The sequence below is a fragment of the Mesoplodon densirostris genome, chromosome 12, assembly GCF_025265405.1.
Source record: "Mesoplodon densirostris isolate mMesDen1 chromosome 12, mMesDen1 primary haplotype, whole genome shotgun sequence".
NCBI classification, from domain to species: Eukaryota; Metazoa; Chordata; class Mammalia; order Artiodactyla; family Ziphiidae; genus Mesoplodon; species Mesoplodon densirostris.
In genome coordinates, this window is record NC_082672.1 from 70653696 (window position 1) to 70678362 (window position 24667).

The 24667-nt window shown below is 41.2% G+C and overlaps 2 protein-coding genes and 1 pseudogene across 7 annotated transcripts in view; 1 reads left to right on the top strand and 2 right to left on the bottom strand.

Annotated features, from left to right (window-relative positions):
* Window positions 1-5776, top strand: part of SNX14 (sorting nexin 14) — a 67139-nt gene extending 61363 nt beyond the window's left edge. For all 6 annotated transcript variants that reach the window (XM_060114289.1, XM_060114293.1, XM_060114295.1 and 3 more), the window contains 6 exons: window positions 477-600; window positions 874-1038; window positions 1216-1311; window positions 3572-3663; window positions 4328-4384; window positions 5567-5776. In XM_060114289.1, the coding sequence (XP_059970272.1) occupies window positions 477-600; window positions 874-1038; window positions 1216-1311; window positions 3572-3663; window positions 4328-4384; window positions 5567-5605 (573 nt within the window). In that variant the 3' untranslated portion in view covers window positions 5606-5776. The remainder of the gene's footprint in view (window positions 1-476; window positions 601-873; window positions 1039-1215; window positions 1312-3571; window positions 3664-4327; window positions 4385-5566) is intronic.
* Window positions 5777-7187: 1411 nt separating this feature from the next.
* Window positions 7188-17573, bottom strand: LOC132499867 (3-hydroxyisobutyrate dehydrogenase, mitochondrial-like; annotated as a pseudogene).
* Window positions 17574-19189: 1616 nt separating this feature from the next.
* Window positions 19190-24667, bottom strand: part of NT5E (5'-nucleotidase ecto) — a 42290-nt gene continuing 36812 nt past the window's right edge. Inside the window, exons 7-9 of the mRNA XM_060114618.1 lie at window positions 23980-24129; window positions 22441-22641; window positions 19190-19638 (exon numbers count right to left, since the gene is read on the bottom strand). Coding sequence (XP_059970601.1) covers window positions 19475-19638; window positions 22441-22641; window positions 23980-24129 — 515 coding nt within the window. The 3' untranslated portion in view covers window positions 19190-19474. The remainder of the gene's footprint in view (window positions 19639-22440; window positions 22642-23979; window positions 24130-24667) is intronic.

Below are 24667 nucleotides of genomic sequence, written 5' to 3' on the forward strand. Positions count from 1 at the left end.
GGATCTTCCCGGACCAGGGTTCGAACCCGTGTCCCCTGCATTGGCAGGCAGATTCTTAACCACTGCTCCACCAGGGAAGCCCGGGGTAAGTGATTCTTTAGAAACTGTATTCATAAACTATCATTTCTGTATTTTGGGGCATTTTTAAAAGCGGTTTTCTCAAGCTGTAAATCACCAACTTACAGTAATCAAGGAATTAATTGCTATAATATATTTATTTGCTGGTATTATGTAATTTTAATGGCTTATAAAATATTTCATCCATTCATTGAACAAATATTTTATTGTGTTCCTGTGTTTAATGTCAAATTTTGGGGGTAGATCTTAACCTCTCTGATATTGTAGGGTTTTTAAAAAATATTCTCTTTTGATTGGACAAAGTTTAAACGCCTTTGCTCTGTATCACTTTACCCATAGTAATTATTATCAGCAGGTGTAATAAACTATATTTTTTATTATTTCAACTTCTACTTTAGCTTTTCAATGATCTGTTTAAGAATAATGCAAACCGTGCTGAGAATACAGAAAGAAAGCAAAATCAGAATTATTTTATGGAAATGATGACTTTAGAAGGAGTCTATGATTACCTGATGTATGTAGGTAAGATATCTGTGGTTTTTGTTAAAACCTGTTTCTCATTCATGTATTATATCTTTTCTGTGATGCAAATTAATGCTCTTCAGTATTGCCCCATTATAATTTTTTTAATTGAAGGTACTTTTAAAAATAAGAATTCAATGTATATAATTGATCTTGAACATATTAAAGTTATTAGTGTTTACAAATAAAATATTGACCATTTGTATTTTTTGCATTGGAAAATGTTCAGATATCTATTTACCTTAATGAAGTGTTCTGTGTGATCCTTCTCAGGACGGGTGGTTTTCCAGGTTCCTGACTGGCTTCATCATCTCTTAATGGGAACTCGAATCCTCTTTAAAAACACCCTGGAAATGTACACTGATTACTATCTTCATTGTAAACTAGAACAGTTATTTCAGGAGCACCGTTTGGTTTCACTCATAACACTTCTCAGAGGTTTGTATTTTCTTATGTGTTTGTTTCATATTTTGAGTACTCTTAAGGATTTCAGTTAGACCTAAAAGAGCGAAAAGTCTTGCTTTTCTTTGCTTTATTAGTATTTCTACCATGAGGAAATACTTTGTATATAATAGGTGAAAATTCCAGCAAATGTTTCTTTTTGTCTCTTTTTAGATGCTGTATTTTGTGAAAACACTGAACCTCGCTCTCTCCAAGATAAGCAAAAACGAGCAAAACAGACTTTTGAAGAAATGATGAATTACATTCCAGGTAATGTAATATTTAAAAAGTAGTTTAATATAGATTAGCACTCTTTTGAGGTCATGATGTATAGTAATTATTGAGGCTAATTTTTACTGTGAGTTTTAATTTTAGAAATAGTTACAAAAACCAATTAAAATGAACTCAATTGGTTAAATAAAATTTGGTTTTTATGATGTTAGCACTAAGAACTTTAAGGTAAGGCTGTTTCTACTCACACAATAGTCGGATTCTTTCAATAACTTAGAATCAGACTGATCAAAGTGGTAGGTGTGTGGGACAGTTGGAGTCCTCCTGCCCAAGCACTTCACCAGGACAAGAGCTAAACTAGTGTGTGTGAGTGAAAGGTCAGAATTCATTCATTCATCCCAAGTTTATTGAGCACGGTCCATGTGCCAGGCACTGTGCAGAGTGCAAGGGATATAAAAACGTACTTGGGTAGCTCAATCTGGCAGGAAGGTAGACATACAAACAAAACATACATGTGATTATAGAGCCATGTTCAAGTTACATAGTATCTCAAAGGAGGAGGGTGATCCCCTCTCTTACAAAGGAGGTAGACTTGGGCCACTAAATGAATGAATGGTAGTAACCTCTTACTGAGATGGGAAACATGAGGAAAAAACGTCAAGAGGTCAAAGCAGAGGATATTTAGTTTAGGACATTTTGAATGTGAAGTGCCTATACATTATTCAAGAGGAAATGTCTAGTAAGCAATTAAATATCCAGGTTTGGAAATTGGAGGAATGATGATATAGGATAAAGATATGGGAGTCATGTGTGAGTGGGTAATAATGCCCAGGGAGAAAATATAGAGTAAGAATGGAAGGTACCTTAGAGAATTCTCATCATTGAAAAATGAGTCTCAGAATGAGCCTGCTGCTCTGTGTGAAGACAGTTAAGTTAAATCCCTGGTCTGAATGTGAAAGTGAACCACAGCTGTTTTTGAGTGAATCTTCTCTAGGTATATAATGAAGTAATTTCTTACTTCTTTTGTATTATAGTGACCTTTAGCATTTATAGTTTTAATAACAGTCTTAGTTTTAACAACGTGGAAAGCCAGTGAATGTAATAATTTCTTATTTTGCTCAGGCATGAATTTGAATCACATCTACTTCAAGACTTCCATTTGGGAAGAAGTAATTTAGCTACTGAGGAAGCTTAGCATGCTTTCTGTTGTCCTCTACTCATTTCTTCCTTAGTGATGAAGAATCTGAAAGGATCGTTTATTTTTGTCCATTATGCTTCATGCATATTAATTGGGAAATTCTGTGTAGTATTGGTGAATTAAAGGATTCACAAAGACGCATAAATATCAAGGATCTACTAAACTTATTATAAATTGAATTTGGCTTTTGCCTTTCAGGGTTAGATTTACCTTATAAAAGCAAATATAAAATGAGAATTTTCCATGAACAGCATTAAGAGTTTCATTATGATCGGAGTGGAAAGGACAAATATTTGAGCACCTTGTTTACTTAAGAATAATTTTCTTTTCCTGCTTGGAGGAAAACATTCAGCACAGATTTTAATAAGGACTGGCTCTGTGGTAATAGGAGTGATACATGACAGCTGTGTAGTCAAACGTGAATTGGAACTTTTGGGACCCTAAATTAGTGTGTAAACATTTTCCCAAAAGATTGTTCTATAAGATAGCTAATACTAATTATGCAAAAAGTACAGAAGTAAAGTGGTCATATTCATTGAAGAGTCTATGTTCACCATAAAATTAAATTAATTATTAAAAATATTAAGATATTCAAATATTATGAAAATATAGAGAGTAAAAAGTAGAAGCCATCCTGTCCCCACTGTGCAGAAGTAGCTACGAGCTCCCATTTGGTGTTCATCCTCACAGACAGTTGTTATGTATCTCTCTACATGTATGTACAAATGTACGTGCATAATTTTAGCATTTGATTTTGTTTGTTTTACTTGAATGGGATAATAAAATGTGTATTATTTTCCAACTGTCTTTTATCACTTAATAGTATAAACAGATTTCTTTACTGCAGCATTCCCCAGAGCTTGCAGTGTGCATTGTGCGTTGTGAATCTCCCAAAGGAGGATTCCCGATACTGCATTTCTCAACTTGACCACAGAACCCTTTTTTCCAAGAGCTTCTTGCCAGAACACTGATTTAGGAAATGCTAATTTACAGTTTTTGCATAATACCCGGGAAAGAGAGTGGAGATTTTGCTTTATGATCCAGTAAATGATAAGTCACTTTATAATATAAAATTGTTTCACATGTGGCTTTCTTGTTTAGATCTGATAGTCAAGTGTATTGGTGAAGAAGCCAAGTATGAAAGCATCAGACTTCTTTTTGACGGTTTACAGCAGCCAGTTCTCAACAAGCAGGTAAAATTCATTAAAGCAGGTTGACTAGTGTTGGCTAGGTTTAGCGAATGACACAGTAGGGTGTCTGGTATATTATTAACTGTGAAGTGATGCTATACTAAATGAAGACAATGTAATTCAAACATTCAGATAGGAAAAAGTATCTTTGTTAATAACTCTCTTCTGCTGATTACCTTTTATAATATGAACTGTTTTGATTTAAAATAAATATATATTCACTATAGAAATTTGGAATATACTAAAAATTCATGAAAAAAGTAAAAATTTAAATATCAAGAATTCCATCATTCATTCAGGTTACATAGAATAACCACAGTTAACATTTTACTGTTTATAGTCTGTTACATAGCCCGTTGAGATCTTAATACAGTTACAATTTTGTATCCTGCTTGTTTTCTTTAAAATTGTTGTTACATATAAAATGTTTAACATAAAATGAATTACGAGGAATAATAGTAAAATGAACTCATGTGTATGTAAAACTCATCTTAAAAATAGAACATTGTAGATACTATTGAAGCTACTACTTTTGTGCTTGTTTCACATTGTCAGTTTTATTCCCTGCCTTCCCCTTTAGCGGTAACCATAGTCCTAAATTTGTGTTTATTGTTTTTTTTGGGTTTTTTTGTCTAATGCCTTAAAAAAAATTTTTTTGGCATTTTAGCTGACTTATGTTTTATTGGACATTGTGATACAAGAACTGTTTCCAGAGCTCAATAAGGTAACTGAAAAGCAGCAATTTTTCTTTATGTTTTTAATGGTATGCTGGCATTTATTTTAATTAGAGACATAAAAATTAAGGAAACCCTTGTGATTCTGATCATTTAAAAAATGAACACCCTTATTTTCTTCATTCAACATGCTCAGACATAGAGTGGATTTTGGGAGATAGGAGCTGAATAGCCTCTGCCTTGACTTCCTCCTTTCCCAATTACAATCAGATAGGGACACTGTACCCTAGGTGTGAGTTTACCTCCTAACAGTAGGATGGGCCAAGCTCTGCAGGCTATCATCTGCAACACTGAATGCTGTGTAACTCAGACTTGAGCAATTTTTTTTTTTTTTTTTTTTTTTTTTTTTTTGCGGTATGCGGGCCTCTCACTGTTGCGGCCTCCCCCGTTGCGGAGCACAGGCTCCGGACGCGCAGGCTCCGGACGCGCAGGCTCAGCGGCCATGGCTCACGGGCCCAGCCGCTCCGCGGCATATGGGATCCTCCCAGACCGGGGCACGAACCCGTATCCCCTGCATCGGCAGGCGGACTCTCAACCACTTGCGCCACCAGGGAGGCCCAGACTTGAGCAATTTTGAAGCAGTTGAGCTTATATGAACCCAAGAACACAAAATGGATTGGAATTGGAGGATGCTAATATTATTATTATATTGAATTTTGAGGATTTTGAGTTTTGAGCATTGCTGCTTGCTGTTTTTATTTTTTGACTGATCCCTTTGGTCAGATGAAATAACTATTCAAGGTTGTGATACAGCAATGAAATGTCATTTCATAGAGGAAACCAGATTTGGACTATTTACCTATTGAATACAAGTTTTCAAGTTATGGCAGTATTAAATGTATATTAAAACAGGGTGGCAGCTATGGATAGTTTGTGTTCAGTTTACATGGGAATCAGTACCAGGAAACCTCCAGCTCTCTGCTTGAGACTTTATGAGGTCTATCGCTATACCTTGCCATTTTTCTTCTCTCTAAAATGTAAATATTATCTGTGGCATAGGCTAGCTAATTTCTTGTGGATACATACACACACACACACACACACATATATATATATATATATAATATCTTAGGTTAGGATTTTAATACACTGAAACTGTTAGGCAAGTTACAAATGAACTCTGGTTTGTTTGTTTTTTTCTCTTCTATTAAATAGATTTCTTTTTAATTTAGGTACAAAAGGAGGTTACCTCTGTGACGTCCTGGATGTAACCATTTGGATTTGGGATAGAATAACCAGTTGAAATGTCTGCTATGCTAGTGTAGTAGATACGTGCTGTTTTTTCTTTTACTTTTGTATATTCTTATATATATCATGTAATTCAGTGTCTGAAATTTTGATTTTGTTTGTTTTAATAAAGACTAACATGGACTTAATAATGATGAAAAGTGATTGAGTCTCATAGCCTCCTTTATGAGTTTTTCATAGCAAACAAGGGACTTCTTACTCTTGCTGGATGATTGACAGGTTATATATAACCCTTTAGGGTGTAAAAACTGAGTACTTAAAGATACTTGTGTGATTGAATGTGTGATTGACATTGCATTTCATTGAACGTATATAACTGTATTCCAAAAACTTATATAAACAAATTAGTCAAGTAGATTTTTGGTTTATGTTGTCTCTCCAAAAGAAAAATATGAATTAACTGTATTCTTTGAGGAAAGTTAAATAATTATTTTTAAAGTTTCAATGTTGAGGATTCTACTGATAATTTCTTCCCATGATATGCTTTTCTCCTTCAACCACATGTGTCTTTCAAGAGTGGGCGTTTTGTGTTTGGTTATTGGCTGTAGTGTTCATTCAGAATATATTTATTGAGTTTCAGCCATGTATCAGGCACTGGTAATGTGGGAACTCTAAATATAATTTGGAAAACTAACCCATTTAATGGTACTATTCATGTATATTTTTCAAAAGTTTGTAAAAATGGTCATTAGATATTGTAAATTTTTTAAAGGTTTTGCCAGTAGTTCTATTATCTTTTTTTTAAATTATCAGCATAGAAATTTATTTGAATTCAAAATAATATGGTTATATTTAGGATAATATAATAATTCTCTAAAGTACATATCATCGTTGGCTCTGAGACAGTTCTAAAGATGTCATTCTTTTGAAGTCAAAATGTAGTAAGAATGTACAAGGAAGCAAAAATATAAAAAATAAGTTTGCTAAGTATTGGGAGTTGTTATAAGAGGGGCACACCAAGGTAATGTAACAGAGTTCAAGTTACATAGCATGCAGCAAGGAGTTCTCTTGCTTTATCAACTCCTGGAAAATAAACCGGTAACCTCAGAATGCAAGAATACCACCACTGGGTTATTAGCAGGACAAGCTTTCTGAGGGACACAGGGAGTAATTCACTATACTTCCCCTTTCTCTAACTCCTTGCCTCACACCGATTTCTTTTCTTTCCTCCAGGATAGGTTTTGTCCCATGGAAAAAAAATGTGGTTTTATTTGTAAAGTAGAGTAAATAATATCCTGATTGAAGTAGGCAACACTTTAACTGACGATGCTCAGGAATCAAACTTTTGAAAAAGGTCAATCAGCTAGCTAGCGGAGACCATCAGTGGCTTGCAGAAAAAAAAATTTCAGATAATGTGTTTTTGCTAAATAGATAAAAAGAATAAGCAGTTAAAAATGGGTGGAAAAATCCCAGGGTTTATTGTGACCTAGACAATCAGAATCAGACAGGTGACCTTTGATTAAGCCCATTTACTTGTGGAGTGAGCTCTGAGGGGCTCCAAGATAGAGTTTGGTTTCCAACAGTGTCCACAGCCAAAGGGCAAACTCAGAACGTCTCCTTGTCTCATAGAAACTGGAACATGGATGAGAAGTCTTTTTTGGAGTAGCCCTTCGAGCACATCATCCTGTAGATCTGATGGGCCTGAGTGCCCAGAAGGATTGGGCTCTTCGTGTGGGCAGCAGAGTCCTGTGCTAATCCCAGATCCTTAGCCATGAGTGTTGTTCTGAATCCACCCTGATAGTGATTAGCCAAGGGAACTCCATCCATCACCCCAGGTACAGGATTATAAGTGTCCCTTGACCAACATTGTCCTGAGCTCATATGTAGGATTTTAGCCAAGAGTTTTGGGTCAAGCCCTAACCTGATTCCCAGATGCATAGCTTCAGCAGTCCCAGTCATGCTAATAGCTAACAGCAAGTTGTTGCAGATCTTCACAGCCTACCCAGTCCCAGCAGCTTCACGCCACGCCACATTGCAGCCCACGCACCCCAGCAGCTCTTGGGCAGCAGCAAGTTCTTCTGCGACTCCTCACACCATAAATGTGAGGCTCCCGGACCGAGCAGCTCCCACAGCACCAGAAACAGGGGCATCCATGAAAACTGCTCCCATTTCCTCAACTTCTTTGGCCAATTCGTTCAAAACCATAGGATCAACAGTACTGGAATCTCTTAAGAGTGAGCCTTTCTTCACTTTTTTTTAGAATTTCATTTGCTCCAGAACAAGCTTCTATCACATCAATGCTGGTGGGCAACACTGTAATAATTCTGTCAGCTTTTTTGGCTACATCTGCTGGGGAAGACACTACCTGTTCACCTGCGTCTAGAAACTCTTTGCATGCATCGGGGAACACATCATAAATAATGAGTGGATAGCCATGTTTCATGAGATTTTTTGTCATTGGATTCCCCATATTGCCTACTCCAGTGAATCCAACTGGAGTCTTAGAAGCCATTGACTTAGAATACACCGCTTCAAGGCTGGCCACCGCCAATTGCTGCCGGCAGCTCCAGTACCGGAGGCCAGAGGCAGCTCCACGGAGCCATAAGGAGGCTGCCAGGCTGCCCCCGCCCCGCCTCCCCACGGTGACCTCCGCGGCTCCCAGCTCACCTACTGGCTGTTAGGGTGCGTGGTCTGTTATCTTTTTAATTGCTTAAAAGTTCTAGACTATGTATGAGTTTCTTTGAATCGGTGCTTTACTACCAAGCCTTAAACATTTACTAGTTTCTCAGGGACAGGTGGGAAATTAATCAGTCTAATTCTTCACATTTAAAATCCATAGCATTTTGCATATTATTATTTAAAGTGTCATGGTGAACTGGAAAAATAAAATATGTACAGCCCTTTTATGCCATCCTCACCTACTTTCCTATAAATTGTGGTATTTTGTTTATTTAGATGAGAAAAAAATTCTTATGAGTGTATCAAATGGCCTGGGCTACCATGATAAAGTTCCATAAATGGGGTGACTTAACAGAAATTTATTTCTCACAATTCTGGAGGCTGGTTAGTCCAAGATCAAGGTGCCTGCAAGGTAGGTTTCATTCTGAGACCTCTTCCCTTGGTTGTAGATGGCTGCCTTTTTTCACTGTGTGCTCACATGACCTCTTGTGCGAGCGTGTGGGAAGAAAGAAGGAGATCTTTCTCTCTCTGCTTCTTCTTATAAGGCCACAAATGCTATTGGGTTAGGTTTTATGACCTAATTCAACCTTAATTACCTCCTAAAGACCTCATTTCCAACTATAGTCATACTGGAGTTTAGGGTTTCAGCATGTGAATTTTAGGAGGACGTGTAAATCTGTAGCAGTGAGTGAGCTCTATTTAAAGAAAATGTGCTGTATAAAAATCTACAAATACAAAATCATTCGCATAATAAAAGGTAAAGGAACTAGATGCATTCTCTGTTGGCCAGGCATTTTATATCACATTTCACCATCCAATAACTGTGAGATGGTATTATTCCTGTTTTACAGATAAGGATAATGAAGCCAGAGAGAACGGTAAAGTTGGAATTCAAACTTAGGTCTGCCTCTAGTCTTCGTGTTCTTGTCACTGTTGACCCATGAAAGGAGCCTTTATTTCCAAAAGCGGTCACTCTGGATCCCTTTAAAAAGTAAGTTCCTCTGGTGCATTTCAAATATTTTACTTTGCACATTCCTTTCTATCCATCTCTATGTGTGTCTTGTAGTGCATGAGTTTCACATTTTGAAATGTGTTTATAGAAGTAACTGTTTCTGGTTGGGGGATAAAATGAAATTAAATAGATGGGAAGACACTTTGAAATTTATAAAGGACATTATAAGTTTGTGTTATAAGTATAATCATTTAGCTGTAGATAGCAGAAAATTCTGAGAAATGGTTGAAAGAAAGCAAACATATTTATTGACTTCCTAAAAACCGTTAGATTTTACAGTAAAAAATCAGAAGTCTAATGGGCCACTGTTCTTTGCAGACTGTATAATGATATATATACAAGTTGTAACTTCAGATATGGTCAACATTAGAATACAAATGACCGACTGACTACATGAATGAGCAGACATCTTGCTAGTCTCCTCCAGTTCCATTTCAAAGACTGTGTTCTCTTTTATGTACCCAGTAGTGTCTTCAGTGTTGCTAGATACGTAAGGAGAAATCCTTAACCTGAGGCCTATGGCCCCTAGGAGATCGTCAAATCCAGTGAAAAATGTTTTTTTTTATTTCACTATTTTTTGTTAATTTGATGTTTATGATTTTTTTCTATCAAATTATATTAAAGTATTATTCCAAGTAATGGATGTGGCTGTACTCCAGTAAAACCTTACTTACATAAAGCAGTGGCAGGCAGGATTTGGCCCTTAGGCTGTAGTTTGCTAACTCCTGATGTGGAAGAACAAAAGCAAGGAGGGAAAAGGGACGCTGTTAGAAAACTTGTAATCACCTTCATATTAAGGATTGGCAAGGGGGAGGCTACAGAATTTACTCTTTGGAGAAAGGCATCTGTCCTTCCTGGGGAAGACGTAATTGGCCTTTTGGTTGCAGAGGGGTTAAAGAAGAGTCTAACTGCTCTGCATAATGAAAAGGGTGTTTAGGTAGAGAAGTTATTTTCTTAATTGCTTATTTTCTCTGGAGGGGCTGATACCGGAGAAAAAGGACTGTGTGGCTTTTGGACTGAGTCAGGAGGGTGGCAGAGAGGCAGGAGAGAAGGAATGATGCATGATTTATTCACCTTATTCTACACGTGTGTATTGAGTGCTCACTATCTGCCAGGCAGTTTTAGATGCCAGGGATACATTTGTGCATTTATAAGCTTACATTCAAACCTGGGGAGACACATAGTATAAACAATATAAATAAGAAAATAGTATATAGTATGTTAGAAAGTAACAAGTGCTCAGAAGAACGATAAACTGAAAAGGAAAATAGAATGGTATGGGTGGAGGTTTGCAGTTTAAAATAATGTGTCCAGGACATTGTAGAAAAGACCGGAAGGAGGTGAGATATCAAGCCACACAAATATTTTGGAGCCCATATTCCAAATATTTGGAAATAACAAGTGTGAAGGTTTGAGTGGGGGTGTGCCTGTTTTGTAGAAAGAGTAGGAAGGAGATCAGCGTGGCTACATCATGGTGAGTGAGGGGAGATGATGTCAGAGACGTGACAGGAGACAGGATCACAAAGGGCCTTGGAAGCCATTGTGGTGACTCACTTTTACCTGGTGCATGATGGAAAGATTTTGAGCAGGCCAGCAGCTATATTGTGATAGAATTGCTTTGGTGACTGCATTGGGAGTGTTGAGAACAGACTAAAGAGTAAAAGCAGAGACAAGGAGCTCATGTAGCAGGCTGGTGAAGTAATTCAGTCGAAATGACAGTCATTGGGATCAGGGCAGTACTTGTGGGGTTTTCGTGAAGTTGAAGTCTTTTGTTTTTAAGCTAGGCAACAGAATTTACTGATGGACAGGTTGTGAGCTTGAGAAAAACGGAGCAGCCAAGGATGACCCCAGGGTTCTGCCTGAGCAACAGGAACGATGCAGGGTCTATTAAATGAGCTGAGGGAGATGGTGACTGGCACGTGTTTTGAGGGGAAGATCAGGAATTCATTTTTGGACACGTAAAGTTTGGGGGGCCTATGAACCGTCTTAAACAGAGATGCCAAGTAGGCAGTTGTATTTATGAGTCTGGAGTCCATGGGAGGGGTTATAAATTTGAGAGTCACCAGGAGCAAGATGTAAAACTGGATGACAGCACCGGGAGATTAAGTGTAAACAGAAGAGAGGAGCAGTCCAAGGACTGTGTCCTGGGGCTCTCCAGTGCTTAACACTAAGAGAGCTGAGAAGGAACCCCAGAAAGGACTCCCAAGTGATGGGTTTGGTGGGTGCTTTTTAGGAGCATTGATATCTCACACTGAGTTGTAAGTTTTCTTCTTCATTGTAACTCCCTCCATTTATGCCCACTTAACACTTCAACATTATGCTGGCTGCTCTTGGGAGTGAAGGGAGTACTGTATCCATATTTGGGGACAATGCATGGTGGAGAAAATGGGTACGGCCTGGAGACTTAATTAATTAATTAATTAATTAATTTTGCAGTACGTGGGCCTCTCACTGCCGTGGCCTCTCCTGTTGCGGAGCACAGGCTCCGGACGCGCAGGCTCAGTGGCCATGGCTCACGGGCCCAGCCGCTCTGCGGTGTGTGCGATCCTCCCGGACTGGGGCACGAACCCGCATCCCCTGCATCGGCAGGCGGACTCTCAACCACTGCGCCACCAGGGAAGCCCTGGAGGCTTAATTTTTTAAAAGTGGCTCAAATGTCTGAAAAAATGGGTGACATTGAAATTTCTTTATAAGGAGATGTGTTTTAGGTAATTTTCTAAAGTTTGTCAGATCCATTTTTGTCGTACAAGAATGAAAACTGCATACTTTTCCCTGAGGGATTTTATTCATGTTACTTAATGTCTGAACTGTTCTTCCTATTTCACTTCCCTCCCGCCTCACCACACACACAGGTGCTCAGGGGAACTTTTTGACATTTTCTCCTAGTGTGGGCTAGTTTAATCTCTTGATTGTAAAGTGACGGAACTCAACTCAACTTTGCTTTAGAAAAAGAAAAGAAAAATAACATATTTGTTCATGTAACCCAACTACAGAAAGGCAATAATGGAGTTGTCCTCAGTATGACTTACCCAGCACTTGAATAGTGTCAGGACTCTCTGTGGACATATGTCCATTTCTTGTCTCAGCTTCTGTCCTGTTAACTGTTATTCTTGTGGATGCCTTCATGTGGGAGAGGACGGTTAAACAAACTGTGGAATCACGTGATGATACAGAGGGAGCTTGTCTCTCTCTACATCTATACCCATATTAAACCTTGTGGAAGCATTCTTATTGTCTTGGCTTGCCTATCCCTGGACCAGTAACTCAGACCAAGGTGATCAGGCACTATAACTGTGACGCCTAGGTCATGTGCTTCCACCAGAGCTAAGAGATTGCTTCTGTAATTAACTGTCCCACCAGAACTACCTGGGATAGAAGAGGTTCCGTGTCTCCCCAAAATGGGGGCTCTCTCCAGGAGTGGGAAAATATGCTAGATTGGCAAATACATGCATACGTTTCTGTTTTCAGATGTTAATTTTAGCTGTCACTTCCACCCAGCTGTGAACAGTCCAAGTGCCAGGATGTGTCTTTCTCACCCCTGTATCACCTGTGCATAGTCCAGCAGCACCTGGCACTAAGAAGGTGGTGGGCACAAAAAGACTAGTTTGTGGGGGGATGGACACAAAAAGACTGGGTGAGTTGAGGTGGAATGTACGTGCAGGGAGTTAAGAGGCAGGGGTGTGGCCTGTGATCTAGGTCCCTCACCTCTCTTATGACTGTTGCCAGAGTGAAAGACGTGTTGAGACCAGGGCACATGCCTCTCTCTCTGTGATCCTGAACCAGTGCCACAGGTAAGGTGATCATGTCAGCTAATCTCAGGACACTGGTGAACTCATGTGCAAACTCACAGATTTCTGAATCAGATAAAAGGCATTTCAGGAGAAGGAGGAAGCAGAGAGAGGTGTTGGAAAAAAAGGGAAAGGGGCTGCTATAGAGGTCTAACTGCTGAGAAGTTATAGGGAGCATGAAGACTGATATTGATTTTTTTTCCCCAAATAGCCACAAAAACAAGAAAAGTTACACTGAATGTGGCCAAAGTATTGAATAATTAAAGGACATTAAGTATATGAGAGATACAGGTGTGTGGACACTGACAGATACACTTAAGTTAAGGAGGACCGGTGAGCTGAGCACCAGAGGGAGGAAGAATAGCCCTGCTGAAGCATTGCGTTCTGTTGAACTGCACCAAGTGCTCACTCTTTCAGTTTTCTTTTTTTTGGCCACACCGTGCAGCTTTAAGGATCTTAGTTCCCCGACCAGGGATCGAACTTGGGCCCCGGCAGTGAGAGTGCTGAGACCTAACCACTGGACCACCAGGGAATTCCCTCAATTTTTTATATTGATGAAAAGTTTAAAGATGTTTATGTGGTCTTATAATAAATAGATTAATGATCTTTTGTAAGTGACGACTTGTGTTAATTTTTTTTTCTTTTTTAAATAAATTTATTCATTTTTGGCTGCGTTGGATCTTCATTGCTGTGTGGGTTTTCTCTAGTTGCAGTGAGTGGAGGCTACTCTTCGTTGCAGTGTGCGGCTTCTCATTGCGGTGGCTTCTCTTGTTGTGGAGCACGGGCTCGAGGCGCACAGGCTTCAGTAGTTGTGGCATGTGGGCTCAGTGGTTGTGGCTCGCAGGCTCTAGAGCGCAGGTTCAGTAGTTGTGGCGCATGGGCTTAGTTGCTCTGCAGCATGTGGGATCCTCCCAGACCAGGGCTCGAACCCGTGTCCCCTGCATTGGCAGGCAGATTCTTAACCACTGCGCCACCAGGGAAGCCCTTGTGTTAATTTTTACAGTCTATTAATATTTCTAATAGTTGTACACTCTCCTCCCTCTGTTAAGGGACCTCTGGCATTAAGCTGTGGCTGGTATCTAGTGGAGATTAGCAGTTGTCTCAGCTCTGGGATTGAGCCCATTGGTGTCTCTTGATCTAGATTTGAAGGGGATGACTAGTAATTTATTACAGTGAATAATATTTAAAGTACTTAAGTCACTGTGTGATTTATTTTTTCTATTTATATTTTAAATGTGAATTGTATTGGCTTCCTCATTAGCCCATTCACTTGCATTGTGGGCTTTCTTGAATGGGTTAGGGAGGGGTAGATGAAGCAGTGATCAGATAGTCAAGGAGCCAGCAGCCTCCTTATCTGTGGTGTCATTCTAGAGAACAGTAATGACTGAGGTTACGTTACTAGTTTGTTCATTATGACTTGTTCTACAGTAGTGTCTGGGATCTCTTGTTTTATAGTCCCATCTTTTCTTTCCACTCTTACCCAAAGATAGATACTCAGTAAGGAATGAGGCAAGGCTACGTGAAGAAAACTTGAGCAGGATAATACACCTGTGTGACAGATGAGCAGGAATGATGCTATAAGCATTTCTTAGTTATGACACAAGAGTTATCACAAAACCAGCATGATAAATTAGTGAAATTTTTAGGAATGCTATATAAATGTTAACATATAAAGTCAATACATTGTGATTTTACCAGAAAGATAAGACTTGTTTATTTTTTAAGTGTATGGATTTCCTTACTTCATCTGTAGAGTATAGATCTGAAAAAAAGTCAACATCAAATTAAAAACTCAAGCTCAATTAGAAATTTGATTAGCCATATTTATTTTTTCTTTATAAAAAAATAATATATCTTAGGGACTGATTTCATTACTAACATGCTTATTATTTAATGATTAAAGTACCAGAAAAAGTTTAGTGTTGTTTACTTTTAGAGTGATTTTGGCTTTCATAAAAATCTGGATATCATACATGTGAATGTACGTTGTTGGAGAGGAAGTTAAGAACTCAACATAGTTTTCAAGACATACTCAGAAGGTAGCATTTTTATTTTTTTTATTTTGATTTTATTTATTTATTTATTTATTTTTTTCTTTTTGCGGTATGCGGGCCTCTCACTGTTGTGGCCTCTCCCGTTGCGGAGCACAGGCTCCGGATGCGCAGGCCCAGCGGCCATGGCTCACGGGCCCAGCCGCTCCGCGGCATATGGGATCCTCCCAGACCGGGGCACGAACCTGTATCCCCTGCATCGGCAGGCAGACTCTTAACCACTGCGCCACCAGGGAGGCCCAGCATTTTTATTTTTAACATCATTTCATACATATTGTTGCACTAGGAGATTCTCAGAGGACTCATGGGGCCATTTCTCACTTTTGATTGTCCGGAACTGGAATATCTTTATTTGGAGGAATTCCAAGGTAATTGGGGGAGGGGGCATTGAAGGAAGCCAAAAGGCTGGAGTTGAGTCCTCACTCAGCCTTCTTTTATCTCTATGAAAGACAGCTTGGGCCTGAACCAGGCTCAGCTTGTTATCTGCTCCCATCTGAATGGAGGCACCAGGACAGCCAGTGGCCCTGGCAGGTGTAGCTGTGGTGGAGGTGAACCCAGCAGCACCAGGCTGGTGTATGAAGGCTGTTCCCGTGGCAGGATTTTAGCCGTGCTTCACTTTCCTTGCTTGCTCTCCATTTCTAGGCCTGGCTCTCCACGCTTCTGGATGATTCTGGGGACTAGCTAATATTCTTCTGGTATGTCTCTGCTGATAGACTTTTTGTTTTTGCAACCAAAAATCCCAGTGAATAATGAGTCTATAATTTCCATTGTTGCTTTATTTTATTATTATTTTTGAAGTTTTTCAGTTTTATTTATTAATTTATTTTGGCTGCACCACACGGCTTGTGGGATTTTAATTCCCCGACCAGTGATCGAACCCTGATCCACAGCAGTGAAAGCCCGAGTCTTAACTGCTAGACCGCCAGGGAATTCCCTCCATTGTTGCTTTTTTTTTTTTTTTTTTTTTGCGGTATGCGGGCCTCTCACTGTTGTGGCCTCCCCCGTTGCGGAGCACAGGCTCCGGACGCGCAGGCTCCGGACGCGCAGGCTCAGCGGCCATGGCTCACGGGCCCAGCCGCTCCGCGGCATATGGGATCCTCCCAGACCGGGGCACGAACCCGTATCCCCTGCATCGGCAGGCGGACTCTCAACCACTTGCGCCACCAGGGAGGCCCCATTGTTGCTTTTAATACGCCAGTATCCATGTCATAGGTCAGAGTTAAATTGTCTTCATACCCTCACTAGCTTACTTGTTAACCGAATATTTTCATAAAGTATTTCATTCAGGTTCTTAGAGGGCTCAGTACACCTTACTAGAGATTGGAGATCTCCCAGCTTGTTATAAAAGTTTAAAGCTCCTGCTTTTGACTGCATTAGTTAGGAAAACTCGTTCCTTTTGATTTGCTTGGGTTGAGCCAAATCAGCTTCTAAAATGTGTCCTATTTTACCAGCACAAAAATAACATTAATTGTAACCCTTCATTTGTAAGGTAGCCTCAGGGCTGCCCCGGCTGATTACGTAGATCATCTAGGGGACGGTTATGGGTTGAATTGTGTCCCCTGAAAAGATGCTGAGGTCTTGTGGCAGGACTTTAGTCCCAACACCGTGTACCCGTGAATGTGAGCTTATTTAGAAATAGGGTTTTTGCACATGATTAAAATGAAGTCATTTGAGTGGGCCTGATCCAGCATGACTATGTCTTTATACAGTATAAGGGGAAATTTGGACCCAGAGACAGACATGTACAGAGGGAAAAGGATGTAGAAGCATGGGGAGAATACCATCTATAAGGCAAGGAATGTCTGAGGCTAACCAGAGCTGGGAAGAGGCCTGGAAGAGGTTCTCCCTCCCAACCCTCAGAAGGAACTAACCCTGCCCAATTGATCTTAGACTTTTAGCCTCCAGACGGTGAGATGATGAATTTCTGTTGTTTAAGCCACCCAGTTTGTGGTGCTTCGTTACAGCAGCCCCAGGAAACTAAATCCGAGACCGTTACTAATTTAGGCAAGCCTAGTCATGTGTCCACAGGGCTACATACTCTCTGAGGGCACTTACCCTGCTGAAAACTGCTGAGGGCATCTCTGCCACCAACCGCATTGCATGTGTCTGAGCACACGGTGTACCAGCCGGTCTGCTCTATCGTCGGCGTTAATTGAGGAAAACTCTTGACGTGTAACCAGTTCAGATAAATTAATTAAAATCCCTAACACTGTATGACTTGAACATTTTTATTTTTAGGAAACCACTATTGGTCTTAAATTCTGTACGTAAAAGCCATAAAATTTAGTAGTCTTACTTAAAATATCCTTTATTTACTGTTCCTTCCTACCTAAAAACTGCATGTATTTTTCTTGTTTTGGGGGTAAGAACGGGGATAGGGAGGGCTGTTAGATGGCAAGGGGCTGATAATCAAGGCAAGGGATACCAGCGACGAACCGGCCAAGAGTTTTCCATCAGTCATATTGTCTTGGGTTATAGGTGTTTGCTTGAGAGAAGAAGTAACTACCAGAGACAAGGAGTATATCTTCAATTTTATTGTTTGGAACCTACAGTTGCAAAGTGTTTTCAGGTCATTTCTTAAACCACTGAATAATACACGTACACATATTTAGAAAACTTACAAAATGTTTTTTAGAAAGCTGTGCTCCAATAGGATTTACCCTATTTTACTGGCCAAGCATAAGCAAATATACCCCAAATGCAGTCTTATTGACATTTTCCTCTTACAGTCTATGGACATTTGTTTATTTAGGGCCAGTCTGTATATGCATAGAACCTAGGGCATTATTTTACTGCAACATTTATAAAGAGGTTGTGAAACTTAAAAGTATGTTTTGTATCAAGAATACGTAATAACTGTAAACATCAAGAAACATTCTCACTCTTCCATCCTTTAGCTGCTGTTCACTGACTCTGTGTAAGGTAAGGGCTCCCATTTCTTACTGAATCATTTCTACGGTAACGAGCAGGCTCACGTGGTCCCCCCACCCCCTTAAGCAAGTATTTGTTCCTTGTGCATAAATCATTCATTTCGTCGGTCTGGGTATTTCCTGAGCACCCGCTCAGAGGGGCACCCTCTCAGGCAGGAGTTCTCATATCTGTGCCAGAGAATGACTGAGAGTGACTGTTCAGATTTGACGGCAGAGCTGACTTTAGGTTTAGGTATACCACTGAAAAACATCAACCTTGGCTCCGCTCTGGATTTCCCATAACTGGGGGAGGGGGCGGAGTGTGTGTGTGTGAGACTAGAATCAGTGCTGGCATCTTGCTGGGGAGAGACAGGTGCAGGGTTAGACCTACACCTTCTCTAAGAAGGTTCTCTTCTCATGACACCTTCCCATTAGGAAGAAGGAGGAAAGAAGCAGAGGGAGAACTGATAGAATCTCATAAGATTATTAGTAGCTAATGCCATGTGTCAGGCACTCTGCTGCTACTCCTTAGCAAATACGTATTTAACAAGTATAAATGGCCTTTAGCTCTGACTCTTCTATAATGTTAAGTTGGTCCTGGGCATCCTGGTCTTTCCTTCCCTTTCTCCCTGCCCCTTGACTGCATTCTGCAGCTCCTGGCCTTTCCCATCATCTGCTGCACCTCTTGTCCCAGCTCCTCAAAGGCACACGGTGCTGCAGGAGAGAACGCCACTCTGTGTTTAGTCCGTTAAACTCCCTATAACAACACGCGCTAAAAAGGAAAAAACAGAGACTAGAAATAAAGCAGAGACTTCTTCTACATGAGTCTGGGGCTCCTGATAGTTAAAAAGAGAGGAGACCATTAAGTATCTTCCTGAACAGTTAACTGGATAGAATTGAAAGAGTGTGGGACTGAGGTCAGAAGGCCCAGGTGCAGGTCTGGGATCTGTCACTATTAGCTGTATGGCCTTAAAAGATGTCAATTCTTTCTGAGCTGTAGTTTCCTCATCTGTCAAGTGGGAAAAACAATACCTGTCTTGCCCACCAAGGAAAGTTATGGGCATCAAATAAGATAATGTGCTTAAAACTCCCTTGTAAGTGATAAAGTTCTATGTAAACATAAATTGTTTGGTGGATTAGAATGGATATAAAGGAGAAAAATGATGTGTATGTTTTAGAATTGTTTATAAAATTTTATTAAAATTTGCATATGTAAACTAAAGATGGTTGGCCTTCTCCTCATGGGCCCCATTTTCATTTCTTTTCCTGTGTGTTCATTAAGTTGCTGATCCTGAGTGATGATGTCAGTGTCTTCGTTTACAACCCTCTAAGCTCAGCTTCTAGGAGACTGCAAGGATGCTCTGCACCATCACAAAGCCAGTTCCTAAAAGGTAGACTTGAATCTCACTTGAGAAAAAAATACAGTTCCATTAATGGCAAGGAGAATTTTTGGCTACTGGTATAAAACTATGATCACTGCCAAAACTGAAAGAAGTATTAGAGAAAAACTTCCATGGCAATGACTTCCTGCAGAAAACTGGATCCGACCTTCAACTGCTGGATAAATTACTCTCATTTTTGAGATGTATGCGGAAACCACGTTGATATCTTGGTCACCTAGAAAAATACATACATTATTTTAACTACAGAAAAAATCATCATCAATTGACAGTAAGAAGGGGAAAGCCAATGTACTTCTCGAAAGGCCTTTGTAATTAGATATGAGGGAAGATATTCCTTTCATAAGCAGGGATTAAAGTGTCACAGAAGACAAGAACAGTGGCGATCATAAGTGCAAAGAATCTGATTGCTTTTTCATGTTCCAGATGTGAAATGTGCCCATTGTCCAATATTGGATAATTGGGGGGAATAAATCGTCTAAGCTCTGAGATGACTCAAGATAGAGGCTCTTGTCATCAATGCCTCTGAACCACTCCGGACTGAGGGCATTAGGAAGCTGGGTCAATATCAGTTAGCTGAGACATAAAAGTGGCTTGTTTTTTTTGGCTTGCCTGCTCAGGAATCATTTTCACGTAACTGATGGTGAGGCAACGGAGTCTTCACTTGCAAAAGAGAGGAGAACGGACAAATACTAATCGCCTGTAACTACAACAAACCCCTAGGGACCTGACAGACTTTTATTTTAAAAATGCCACACTACAAATCATATATCTGATAGGGCGGTTAATATCCAAAGTATATAAAGAATGTATACAACTCAAATACAGATGACCAAAAAGCACGTGGAAAGATGCTCAACATCACTAATCAGGGAAATGCAAATAAAACTACAATGAGATATCACCTCACACCTGTTAGAACGACTGTTATCAAAATGCAAATAAAACCACAATTGAGATATCACCTCACACCTGTTAGAACGACTGTTATCAAAATGACAAGAAATAAGTGTTGGTGAGGATATGGAGAAAAGGAACTCTAGTGCATTGTGTGCAGAAATGTAAATTTGTGCAGCCACTATAGAAAATAGTAGGAGGCTCCTCAAGACATTAAAAATAGAACTACCATATGATCCGGCAATTCCGCTCCTGGGTATTTATCTAAATAAAATGAAAATAGTAATTTGAAAAGATATATGCCCCCCCCCGCCATGTTCATTGCAGCATTATTTACAATAGCCAAGATAAGGAAATGAGTATCCATCAGTGGAAGAATGGATAAAGAAGATGTGATATATATATATACACACACACACACACAATGGAATACTCTTCAGCCATAAAAAAATGCCCTCTTGCCATTTGCAACAACAGGGATGGACCTTGGGGACATTATGCTAAGTGAAATAATTCAGAGAAAGGAATACCATATGATCTCATTTATGTGGAATTCAACAATAAAAGCAAGCTCAGATACAGAGAACGGACTGGTGGTTGCCAGAGGTGGGGGGAGTCGGGTAGGTGAGGATGCAAAATGGGTGAAAGGGGTCAAAAGTTATTACAGACTTCCAGTTATAAAAAAAATAAGCCCTGGGGATGTAATGTACAGCATAGTGAATATAGTTACTAATACTGTATTGCATATTTGAAAGATGCTACGAGGGTAGATCTTAAAAATCCTTATTACAAGAAAAAAAATTTGTGTGTGTGATTATGTGAGGTGACAGATGTTAACTAACTGGTGAGCATTTTGCAATGTATGCAAATGTCGGATCATTATGTCGTACACCTGAAACTAATATAATGTTATATGTCAATTATACCTCAATAGAAACAATATATTACTATCAATATAATACTTAGAAAAGAGCTCTTCTCTGCAGTGGTTCTCACCCCTGGGTATACATTAGAATCACTGGAAGAGACTTTTGCCCCACCCAGGTAAATCAGCATCTCTTAAAAGTTGGGACCAGTGCATTGGTATTTAATTTAAAATGCTCCCCAAGTGATTCTAATGAATCGCCAGAGTTGAGAAGCCTTAGGGCCAAGGCTTCCTCAGCCTTCTTCTATGTAAGGTCCTTCTCTCCAACACCCATCAGTCTGGCCTTGGGTGATGCACAGTCATCAACTTCTTTGTTTCATGCAGGTCTCGAGAGGACACCTTTTAAGCCTGCCTTTCCATTTCCTATCATGGGATGGGTGGAAGTGCCTGGCGCCTTTCCTCCCAGGAGGGGCTGTCTCCTTTGCCCTGGACCTGTCCTTCACCCTCCTTGGGATACACAGCGAAAATGGCAGTCCCCTATGATAAGGCTGAAGAGGAACCTGGCTGAGCTCCTTGCTGGAGACAGATGGCAGGGAAGCTGTGCACGTGTCTTGTAAACACACTAGTTTCTGCCCTGGAGAACAGGAAGGGGTAGTGTATTGGCAGTGGACTCTATGCATAGGAGGTGGTTCTCAGTTGGATTTTTAAAAATGCGCAGGGGGTATAATGACCCTCACTGCTGCTGGAAATAACAGCTGGGGTCAAGTGTGGTGGTTCCTATAATTTGCTCCAACCCACTGTGCAGAACGGGGCAGGGGACATATCCCATCCACGCCTACCTGACCTGTTTACACGAAAAGCTTCTTCAAGAGAGTTAAGATGATTTAATATGGTTTCCCACATCCAGCCTAAAGTTCTAGAAGTCTGGTTTTTCTATAAGTGCCACACTGATTGATATTTCACAATTTAAATAGCTGCTTATGTGTACTTAAAAGTTTTAAAACACATTTTACGTAAAAATGTTTTTCCCTGGGCTTGGGTGGATGGGTACATGTGCTGGGGAGAGGCATGGCAATATTCCCCCAGGCCGTGCTGCTGTTTCCCAACAAACAAAGCAGCAGGAAGTGGTCGGCAATGTGGGGACGCGCCTGGATTTCTGGCTTTGCCCTCCGAGCATCATGCGTAGCTCCCCTCTTGGGACCAGTTCTGTTCTCGGGTACCTCTGGGCTAGGGAGGGGTGAAGACACTTGTGCTTACCAGAGTCATGTTTTAACACTTCGTCTTTTATCATCCGGAATCCATCCCCACCGTTGGCGAGGAAGCTCGGGAGGATCACCTTGTACACCTCATCCGTTCTGAGGGGCTCGTAACTGGGCACACGACACTGGGTGCAAAGGACCTCTAATTTGACCACTCTGTCCCCGGGGTTTCGGGAAAGATCGTACACCACGTGAATTCCTAGAAAAGAAATGAGCCTGTATGTTTTCACTGGATCCAAAGGGAAATTTCTGTTTTCTAAGAAAGGGCCAACTCTGGAATCGGGGCACTGGGCTTAGTTTTCATTTAGTTTGAGCTTGAGTGAAATTTCAGCAAGAGAGCTGAGGTGACATTGCAGCTACCCTATCTGGTTAGGTTCGTCCTTGAGTCCTTCTGGGAGGTCTGAGAACCCCCGGGAGGAAAACTGGCTCTGGCCCAGAGTGGGCGAGAGGTGACTCTGCAGGGAGAAAACAGACCTTTTTAAAATCCTGAGTTAACTGGTCCAGCACCTTGGTTCAGTGGCTCTGGAAAATGAGGAACAGACGACAGGCACAGAACCTTGTACCATCTTGATGACTAAGATGTTAATAATTTGGGCTTGGGTGACTTTCACAAAACATACGACTACCCAGCACTGTGCTGGGGCACCAGAGCCCCGGTGTTCCCTCCACTCTGTCCTGGAAAACGCAGAATATCTGGGCTACCCCACAGGCAGCAGCCTGGACCCCACCACACTCTGCGGCCCCTAGATCCCAGCAGCGGAGTGCCCTGCAGAGGGAAGACTTCACAAAGCAATCACAGCCCTCAGGTGTGGCCCGCTATCTACAGGCCGGAAACTGAGGCCAGAATGTGGTGTCAGAGTCAAACAAGATTATTCATACTAATTTAAAGTTGAATTCATTGGACTGTGGACTTAATTATTGATGAAAGCATTTCAGAAGTCCATGACAATTTGGGAAGCATTTGTTTTCCTTCCGTTTTCACTGCAATCCATGAGATAAGCAGGCACATTTTCTCACTGTGCTCCGAGAGGCTGAGGGCTTGCCGCAGGTCCCGCTGGAACCGGAGCCAAATTCCTATGTCTTGTCCAGGCTGCCCCGCCCAGAAATCATCCTTGTTAATACTTATTGGACACTGCATTCCTTTGAACTTCTGTATGGTTCCAGGCAATCACAGAAAAAACAGACAAAAAACAAACAAACAAAAACCTTTTCTGTTTTTTTACGAAGAATATTGAATGTTGAAGCAACTAAGATTTTAATAGAAACTAGACCTCAAGGCAGCTGACCTGCTTAGAGTTTGGGGGGCCAGCTCCTGCAGAGAAGATCATCTGATGTCCAAATCAGACGTGGCAAATAGTGCTCATTTTCGGGGCCTTGGGGCTTTGACCCCGACCTACTCCAGTGGTCTGTCCATTGAAAGACTATGCGTTGGTGGTGGGTGTGTGAAAACCCGAACAGGCCTGACCAGGAGGTCCTGGTAAGGAGGGAGCTAAGCCAACCAGCAGGAAAGCCCACCTCACCTTGCACGGTGACTTACCGCCCACCTGCAGGAACTCCCCTGTGGACTGGCCGTAGCGGTACACGCTGTGCTCGAAGGCCTTCTTCAGGGTGGAGCCTTTTAATTGGACCAGGTCAAAGGTGCCTCCGAAGGGCAACACAGCAGCCAGGTTCTCCCAGGTAATTGTGCCTGAGGGTAGTCACAGATGAGACGAGAAGGAAACAGCTGGAGAACTCGCACACCCCATGACCGGTGTCCTTTAGGACTGGCGGAGCAGGTGAAGGAGACAGGGGCACAGGGATGCTCTGAGGACAGCACAGATGCGTCTAAGTGTTCCTGATACTTAGGGGGAGAACGGAACCAAGAGGCCTCTGGCTGTGCCCTCCACCACGGAGGTTGACGCCTTTTTTTTTTGTTTGTTTTTGTTTTTTTTGCGGTACGTGGGCCTCTCACTGTTGTGGCCTCCCCCGTTGCGGAGCACAGGCTCCGGACGCGCAGGCTCAGCGGCCATGGCTCACGGGCCCAGCCGCTCCGCGGCATGTGGGATCCTCCCAGACCGGGGCACGAACCCGTGTCCCCTGCATCGGCAGGCGGACTCTCAACCACTGCGCCACCAGGGAAGCCCGAGGCTGACGCTTTTTGACAGCGCTATCAGGGGAGGCTACAACAGTGTCTTGAATATCTGTCTGGTTGGTTGGTTTTACCACATGTTATAATCCTGGATACC